This window comes from Phodopus roborovskii, unplaced genomic scaffold (genome assembly GCF_943737965.1).
Source record: "Phodopus roborovskii unplaced genomic scaffold, PHOROB, whole genome shotgun sequence".
NCBI classification, from domain to species: domain Eukaryota; kingdom Metazoa; phylum Chordata; class Mammalia; order Rodentia; family Cricetidae; genus Phodopus; species Phodopus roborovskii.
In genome coordinates this window covers 5,327-14,622 of record NW_026126263.1, presented here as the reverse complement: position 1 = coordinate 14,622, position 9,296 = coordinate 5,327, and the positions used below count along the sequence as shown (strand labels likewise).

The window sequence follows — 9,296 nt, the reverse complement described above, 5'->3', positions numbered from 1 at the left end:
CCAGAGGCAGAAGCGGGTAAATCTGAGTTCGAGGCCAGCCTGGTCTGCAGAGCAAGTTCCAGGATGGTCAGGGCTACACAGAAAAACCCTGTCTTGAAAAAAATAAATAAAAAATCAAGGAACTGTACGTAATAGTTTCACACACTCTGAACTCTTGTTATACTTCATTTAGTAATTTACCAAAACAAGACATATTATGCTTTCTGGAGGTCCTACTTCTCTCCAAAAGAATTTTTCCCAAGTTTTATTTTATTTTTGAAACAATTTAATGTATCCCAGGCTGTCCTGATCCTTCAGGCAACATCTAGAAAATGCTGGCCCTACATTGTCTTTGTTTTATTTAATCCTTATAATTTGTTGCGGTCAGCCGTTATAAGCTCTGTCTGCCTGGGGTTTACCTCATTGATAGAATATATGTCTAGCGTACTGGTCACCCACGGCACTGAAATCACAACAAAAAAAATGTGTCTATTAAATATGGGTTAGATGATTGAACACATCTTAGGCATTTTTCCCCTTGTTTTTTCCAGGCAGGGTTTCTCTGAGTAGTCCTGGCTGTCCTAGAACTCACTCTGTAGACCAGGCTGGCCTCAAACTCAGAGAACCACCAACTCCTGCTTCCTGAGTGCTGGAATTAAAGGCATGTACCACCACTGCTGGCATTTTAGGCCCCTTTGAGAAAAAAAATGAGATAGGTTCTCCTTATGTAGCCCTGGCTGTACTAAAACTCTCCAGGTAGACCAAACTGACCTGGAACTCACAGAAATCTACCTGTCACTGCCTCCTGAATGCTGCTGAGATTAAAAGTGTGTAGTGTACCACCACCGTGTGCAGCGGAAAACTTTAAAACTTTCTTACATTTTATAATGCGTGTGCATATGCCATGGCATGCATGTGATAGTCAAAAGGCCAACTTTCAGGAGTCAATTCTTTTCGTCCACCATGTTAAATACTGGGAATCAAATTCAGGTCACTGGGCTTGGCAGCAAGCACTTTTAACCCAGGGAACCATCCAACTTTTTTTTTTTTTTTTGAAATGTTCTCATGTAGCCCAGGCTGGCCTTGAACTTGCTATGTAGCTGGAGAAAACCTTGAGCTTCTGATCCTTCATGTTAGGATTACAGGTTGTGCCACCATGCCTGGCTTCATGGGTTGCTGGAGATCAGACTCAGGGCATGTCAGCCTTCCCTCTCTTGGTTTTCTTTGTGTAATAGCCCTAGCTCTCCTGGACCTCGATCTGTAGACCAGGCTGGCTTTGAACTCACAAAGATCCGCCTGCCTCTGCCTCATGAGTTCTGGGATTACAGGTGTGTACCACCACCACCCAGATCACTAGTGGATTTTTATGCTGGGAAAGATTTTGACAGTCTGATTCTCATTTCAGTTACGTTAAAGTGGAATGATCAACCCATTAGCATTGAAAGCATTGGCATACCCTTTTGACAGGGTAAGATGTCTTTTCTTGGGTGTGCAGGGGGCTTAGACAGAAAGATACTGGAATCAAGGAGATAAACAGGAGGCCCTTGCTATTATTATGGGGAGAACTTTTCCTTTTGTTTCTTTATTCATTCTTCTGTCAACAAAGTATATATGCTAGACAGACTTCATATATCAGTTCATTTTTATCTGTATTCAAAACTTAATGAGGTAGATGTTATTAATAGTAGTATTTTAGCTATCACTCACCATTGAGAAGTGTTAGTATTAAAGGCTGTGGAGAAACAAGTTCAAGGTCAAAAGGCAAAGTAACACCAAGAGTAGGTAGCACAGTGGTCAGAAATTGGGGCTGTGCCTAGTGTGTGAGGCCAAGCAAAGTCAGCATGTCTTTAAATAAGGCAGGTTATTGAGTGACAACATCTGGACTGAAAGAATTGAGGTGAAATTATGCAGGACTTTGGTCTTAACATTTGGCTGGTCAGGCATTTCTTGACTGCTGGTAGGATTCCTGTTATTGCCATACTTGCTGCCTCTTGAAATGTACTTATTCAAGAAGGCATTTCTCCAAAGTTACAGTGAAAACCAGAATAAAGCCAGGATGTGAACTGAAGTCCTGCTTTACACAGACGAGGCCTGTGTTAGATGTGATTAAGATACTGGAAGCTGATTGATGAGGACTTGTGGGGTAGTGATAGGTAAGTTCATTGGTGGAGAGTCTTTACAGTGAATAAGAGGCATTGAGAGGTAAGGGACAGGGTTAATGATGGAGCCTATGGTGCAAATAATGAATGAGTCTGTAGGGGACTGTAGTTGGTTTTTAGGGTGAGTGGTTAGGGATCTGTAGGTGACTGATGATGTGCTGTCAGGTGACAGGGGCTTTGTGGGATAGTGATCTGTAGACATTGTTGTTGTGCTGGTCTGTAAGGTAAGTGATGGGGTATTATGTTGTGAAAGATCAGGGCTTGGGGAATAATGGTGCAGCTGAATGAATTATGATAGGCTATCTGGGAGGTGAATGGAAAGGCCTATGGAGTGAGTTTTGTAAGGTTCATGATGGTTGAGTCTGTGGAATGAGTGATTAGGAGCCCAGGAGCTAAATGATTCAGGGAAAGCTCTGTGAGGTGAATGGTGCAGAGTCTGTGGAGTGATATAAATTATGTAGTTAGTGATGGGGCCCATGGGGGCAAGATGAGGTCTATGAGAGTGATGATGTCTGTAGGGCTAGAGCTGGGGATCTTTAGACTTTGTGGTGGGGATTTTTACAGTGAGCATTGGGAGTTTCTTCGGTTCTATGTAGTAGTGTGGGGGATATCTATGATGATTAATCAGAGTAATGCAAGTCCAAAAAAAATTCATGCTAAAGTTCTAATTCCCAGTATCTTATATAGTTGCTATATTTGGAGGTAGTGCCTTTAAAGAGATGAAATGAGTTTAAAAAAAAAAAAATTAGGCCGGTAGGTTGAGCTCGAATGAAAATCTGGCTGGTGTCCTGATACAAAGCAATTAGGACATGGTTTACAAAGAAGGGAGACACTATGAAGACACAGTGAGACATAGCCATCTGCAAGCCAAGGACAGCAGCCTCATGACAATCAAACCTGACAAAATGAACATGAACTTGCAGCCTTCAGGGCTGAGAAGACATGGCTTTTTTGTTTGTTTGTTTGTTTGTTTGTTTGTTGCACTGTGGACTAAAAGAAGGACCTTGCACAAACTAGCTGAGTACTCTACCATGTATTTGTGTTCCCAGCCCTCTTTTTTTGCGGGGTGGGGGGTGGCGAACAGGGTCCCTCCATAAAGCCCTGGCTGTTCTGGAACTTACTATCTAGACCAGGCTGGCCTCAGAACCCAAATATCTACTTGCCTCTGCCTCCTGAGTGGTAGAACATGCCTGGCCCTCTTTTTAATTTTTGAGACAGGGTCTCACCAAGTTGCTAAGGCTGGCCTTGAACTTGAGGTTCCCTTGAACAAGAGAACCTCAAGCTATAGCCTCAAGCTATATCAAATAGCTTACCCTACCAGATCCAGAATATTCCTGTTGTCTTAGCCATATGGAAGCCAGTCACAACACCTGTAACCTCAGTACTTAAGAAATGGAGGCAATGGATCAGGCATTCAAGGTCAGTCGCAGTTATATGAACAACTATCTACACCCCCACCCCACGGCCTCTTGATCTATGGTAGTTAGTACAGACTTGATACTGAGTAAGATGGAGGCTACTGTAATAACATCTAAAGATAATGGGTAGAGGAAGAGCTTTGGCGTACATGCTTTAAAAAGTTTGGTTTTGATTGTGTCATCCTATTACTATACCGAAACTTAATCTTTAGTGTGACAATATTTGGAGGTGGATATAGGATTTAGTGGCCAAATAAGAAGAGACCAGAGAAGCTGGGCAGTGGTGGCATATGCCTTTAACCTCAGCACTGGGGAGGCAGAGGCTGGGAGTTCAAGGCCAGCCTGGTCTACAGAGATAGTTCTAGGATATCCAGAGCTGTTAAACAGAAAACCCTGTCTCCAAAGATCAGAGAGAGAGAGAGACAGAGACAGAGACGAGTTCTAAACCTTCAACTATGTAAGGACACAGTGAAAAAGTGAAAAGTGGCCCTCACTAGATGTCCAATCTGTTGGTACTAGCTTCTAGAACTGTGTTAAAGAAGTTCTGATGCTTATACGATACACAGATTACAGTATATTTCCTTATAGCAGCCCAGACAGACTAAGACAACTGCCTTAAGAGACTGTTGGGTTGGGGAAGAGAGATGGCTCCGTGGTTAAGAGCACTGGCTGCTTTCAGAGGATCGGTTCAATTCCCAGTACCTACATGGCAGCTCACAACTGACTCTCATTCCAGTTTCATGGGATCCAATGCCCTTTTCTGACCTCAGCAGGCCCTACATGCATGTGGTGTACAGACATGCTTGCAAGCAAAATACCCATATACATAAAATAATAATAATTTAAAAAGAAAAAAAGACTTTGTAAAAAGTGGACATTCTAGGTATTTCTGTTGAGGTCTCATGTGGAAATAAGGAACACAAGGGAACTGACAGGAAGGCAAAAAAACCTGACTGAACTAGAAAAGGTAGAACTTGTAAGTGGTAAACTTGGATTTTTTTTAGTTGAGATTTCTAAGAAATGCACTGAAGATTACTGGGGGGGGAGGGTAGCTCATACCTATAATCCCACCATTGGGGAGGCTGAAGCAGGAGGATTGCCATGAGTCTTAGACAATTCTAGCTACATAATTAGTTCCAGGCCAGCCTGGACTACAGCATTAGGACCTATCTGAAAAACAAAAGGAAACAAGCAAAGAGAAAGAAAAAAAGTCAGTGGTGGCTCACGCCTTTAATCCCAGCACTTGGGAGGCAGAGACAGATGAATCTCTGAGTTTAAGGCCAGCCTGGTCTACAGAGTGAGTTCCAGGACAGCCAGGGCTGTTATATAGAGAAGGCCTGTCTCAAAAAACAAACAAACAAACCTCAAAAAAACAAAACAAAACAAAACGTTCATTCATGAGTGATGAATGTAGCTCAGGGACAGAGCCTTGCTTAAGATGATGGATTCTCTTTGATCTCCAGCACTTCAACTTCACCCCGGAAAAAGTTAATTCCAGAATAAGTGAAGGATTTCAGGATGAAGAATGGGATAAACAAAGTTTGCATACAAGAGTTAATTTAGGGAGACTACAGGGCAGGAATGTTATGGATTGAACTGTGTCCTCTTCAAGTTCATATATTGAAGGCCTTACTTTAAGAATCTTGGATATAATCTTTTTTTTAAGACTTAATTATTACCAGGCATTGGTGACAAACACCTTTAATCCCAGCACTTGGGAGGCAGAGGCGTGTGGCTCTCTATGAGTTTGAGGGCAGTCTGTTCTACAGAGCGAGTTCCAGTACAACCTCTAAAGCAATACAGAGAAACCATCTCGGCGGGGGGGGGGGACACGACGACGACCTGTTTACTATGTATAGTGTTGCATGCACATTTCCATGTGGGCCAGAAGGGGGCGCCCAATTTCATTATAAATGGTTGTGATCCACCATGTAGTTGCTGGGAATTGAACTCATGACCTGTGGAAGAGCAGTCAGTGCTAAACCATCTCTGCAGCCCCTGATGACAGAGTCTTTAAAAGATGTGAAGTTAAAAATGAGGCTGGTCCAATGGGCCCTAATCCAATCTGAATGATGTCCTAAGAGGAAAGTTGCTCACAAAGAACCGCAGAAGCTGAGCATACAGGGAAATGTGAGAACACAGAATTCAGTGCTAGGAAAGAGGCTTCAGGTGGAAAAAAAAAAAAGCCAAACCTTCCAACACCTTGACTGACCAGCTCCAGTACTGAGAACTTCCATGTCTCTTGCTTAATGCTCAATCCATATCATTTTGTTATGGCTGATGGACCAAGCTAATATAAGGTAACTACCAGGTTACTGGCAGGATTTACACGGTAAGTGACAGGGTGCTCGTGAATGAAGGTCTGTGTATTGCGTTCAAGCTTCTACAGGGTAAATCATGGGAGTGTGTGGAGTTAGTGTTAAGAGTTTGTAAAGCCAGACATGGAATAGCTATGTGATGATGGAGGCCTATGGATGATTAAGTAAGTGATGGGAGGTCTGTGGGGTTAGTTACATGACATGGTAGGATTAGGAATTAAATATCTCTCAGTGTTATAATTAAAGGTATTTTATTTCCCGGTTTTGAAAATTGCCACCATCACGGAGCCCCCCTCCCCCACCCTGTCTTTTATTTTTCCCCAATGACTCTATACATTCCCTACTTTTCCTTAGTGGTCCTTTTTGTGCCCACTCATCAGCCTGAGTGTGACACATCAGATAGTTGTGACCCTCCAACCTGTGGGAGGAGGACTTAAATCTTCTGGAATATGGGCAGGGTGCCTCATCCTCAGTGTATGGGCCCACTCTAGTGCTCTCTAGTTATGCTTGCTCTTAGTTTTCATGACCTTGCTGTCCAACATGCTCTGGGCATAAGTGAGATGCTTTATGGAATCAAGCACTAGAATTGCAGGTACCACCAGCCATATGCCATTCATGACAACAAAGTAAAACCAGAAATGAAGGGGGTGGCCTAGCTCCCCATGCTGGAATCCATCCCGATGCTCTGTCAGGAAGTACAGCACATCCCCGTATATCTGGCCTGTGGGAGGTAAGAGAAGGAAAAGCCCTTGTGAGAACAAGGAAGCTAAGCCAAGACTCCCTTCCGTGGCATTTATCAAGTCATTTCTCAAGGACTCAGAGCTCAGCCCAAAGTCTGAAACTGAAGCTGAAAATCTGAGATAACAAAGTACAAATTGCAGAAATCAGTGTGGGAAATGTTTTTTTTTTTTCCTTTCTTCCCTTCAACCCTCCTCTCTTCCTGTGTGTGTGTGTGTCTGGGTGGGTGAGAGAGAGAGAGAGAGAGAGAGAGAGAGAGAGAGAGAGAGAGAGAGAGAGAGAGAGGGAGAGAGGGAGAGAGAGAGAGAGAGAGAATGTGTCTTGATCCTTTTGCCTCAGCCTTCTGAATGCTAGGATTACAGGCATGTACCTCCACACCCAGAAAGAGCATGGAAAATGCAACTCAGGAGACTTCATAGTTCTAGAATTGAAGGTGAGTGTAAAATCCTAGAATTCATGACAACTTGGATTTCAGGACTAAAGAGAGCTCATATATGCAAAAAAAAAAAAAAAAAAAAAAAAAGGCTAACACTTTAGGTCCTAATCCTAGAGGATCCAGGGACTTTCCTAAGAGATTATGATGGAGAAGGAAGAGAAACAGACATTCTTGCTGGAGAGGCAAGCTGGAGAGAGATTTGGAAGTTTCAGAATACCAAGAATATTCAGCATGTCTCTCACCCCTGAGTGGACACTTATAATATCTCACTCACAGGGATGTGCCTGTATCTATAAATTCCCCCATTAGCCCTTGCAATGCCAGGTATAGGTTTTCTCCTCACCCACAGAGACCACCAGCTGTAGGATAAAGCGGAACGGTTTCTGGCGGAGAAAAGCAATCACTACCCACAGGCTGAGTGGTCCCCAGAGAAAAGCTGTGATAGTCTCCATAGAGACGATGAAGCCATCATTACTGCAAGAGAAAAGATGAACACTGGCATCATTGTATTCTGCCCCCAACTCACCACTGGCCCACATCAATGTAGGTTTCCACTGATAGAGGTAAAATACTTACAGGATGTATCGACTGTCTCCCTTGGAATACTCTTTCCCTGAGGCAGACACAAGAAGAATCAAGTCAGGAAAAGGGACTCATATTTCTGATAATCACTTTATGACAACAAACTATGGTTTTGTTTTTTCGAGACAGCTCTGGCTGTCCTAGAACCTCACTTTATAGACCAGGCTGGTCTTGAACTCAAAGAGGTCTGCCTGCAGGGATTAAAAGTGTGTGCCACCACGGCCCCCCAAACTTGAGAAGTAGAGGCAGAAGGATCCCAAGTTCAAGGTCATCCTTTATCTATTTAGATATTTAGAAGCCAGCACAGATTGCATGAGATACTGTCTGGAAAAATAATAGAAGATGGCTGCCAGGCAGTGGTGGTTCCTGCCTTTAGTCCCAGCACCCAGGAAGCAGAGACAGACAGATCTCTGTGAGCCATTTTTTAGTTATTTTTAAATCTCTGTGTGTGTAAGTACACTAACCTCAGAGGCTATAAGAAGGCATGGGATCCCCTGGGACTAGAGTTGCAGATGGCTGTGAGCCACCATTTGGGTGCTGGGAATTGAACCCGAGTCCTTTGCAAGAACAGCCAGTGTTCTTAACCCTGAGCCCAGCCCAAAATTATTAAATCTTAAAAATTGAAAAAAAAAATCCCAGCACAGATAACAACTCCTTAGGCTTTAAAAGGAAGTTAACAGAATAAAAAAGAAAGGGAGCAAGCAAGTAAGCAAACAAACATGGGGGTGGGCTGGGGGATGTAAATAGCAAAACTAATCTCTACCCAGAAAATTCCCTCCCACAGTATAAGAATTCAGGACTCACAAAGTTGGGATAAGAAGGCTTGGTCTTCAAGTAGGATGTCATGGTACAAAGAGAACCAACCCTCAATCACAAGGTGAATGAATGTACACACGGCAAACCAGCACAGGGCCAGTCGACGCCAAATTCCAAGCGGGACAACAGAAGCTCGACTGGACAACAGCCACGTGATCACCATTAGGACGCCAGAGACAGAGAATAGGCAAACCAGGATATGACAGGTTGGGAGGTCATTAGGCACAAAGTTGTCCAGCTTCAGGTGCCTGGGCCAGTATGGGTGTAAGGGGCCCATACTGTTGGCCATGTTTCTATGGGCCACTGGCTGCTTGAAGATAAACAGGGAGAATAAAGAAACAGAAAAACCTGGGCAAACAGAAAGCACATGGTGAGATAATTAAACCAAATCCAAACAGTTCGCAACAAGAAATGTAAATGAACTGGATCTATTATTTGACGGAATTACTGTAAGACCAGATTAAAAACAGACCAATTTTAGCTGGACCTGGTGTTGCAGGCATTTAATCCCAAACTCTCTGAGTTTGAGGCCACCCTGGAGTACATAGTGAGTTTCCGGTCAAGCAGGGTACACAGCAATACCCTGTCTCAGAGGGAGGGGTGGGGAAGAAGAGAAGAAAAGAAAAAAAAACCTTAATTTTGAGCCATTTCAAGAATATAACTGGTGTTGGAAGGATGTATTGGTGGTTTAGAGCACTTGTTCTTGAAAAGGACCTGGGTTCAATTCCCAGCACCCACATGGTGGCTCACAACCATCTGTACCTCCAGTTCCAGGGGACCCAACACATTTTGGCTCCTGTGGATACATACATACATGGAGGCAAAACACTCATACATATAGAATAAAATT

General features: G+C 43.4%; 1 protein-coding gene across 1 annotated transcript; it reads right to left on the bottom strand.

Annotated features, from left to right (window-relative positions):
• Positions 1-6,180: 6,180 nt before the first annotated feature.
• On the bottom strand, positions 6,181-8,938 carry Ebp (EBP cholestenol delta-isomerase). The gene is made up of 4 exons (XM_051179675.1): positions 8,435-8,938; positions 7,625-7,661; positions 7,392-7,522; positions 6,181-6,595 (listed from the first exon to the last, which is right to left on the bottom strand). The coding sequence occupies exons 1-4, from the start codon at positions 8,733-8,735 to the stop codon at positions 6,372-6,374; spliced, it is 693 nt and encodes a 230-aa protein (XP_051035632.1). The 5' UTR covers positions 8,736-8,938; the 3' UTR covers positions 6,181-6,371.
• Between the last annotated feature and the right edge of the window lie 358 nt (positions 8,939-9,296).

What these genes read in the sequence shown, in the direction of transcription:
- Ebp (XM_051179675.1), bottom strand. Translation starts at nt 8,735, where the DNA reads ATGGCCAACAGTATGGGCCCCTTACACCCATACTGGCCCAGGCACCTG. An exon ending in AGCCTTCTTATCCCAACTTT is followed by an intron (nt 7,662 to 8,434) that starts GTGAGTCCTGAA and finishes TGTCTGCCTCAG; the next exon opens with GGAAAGAGTATTCCAAGGGA. An exon ending in GGAGACAGTCGATACATCCT is followed by an intron (nt 7,523 to 7,624) that starts GTAAGTATTTTA and finishes TTTCTCTTGCAG; the next exon opens with TAATGATGGCTTCATCGTCT.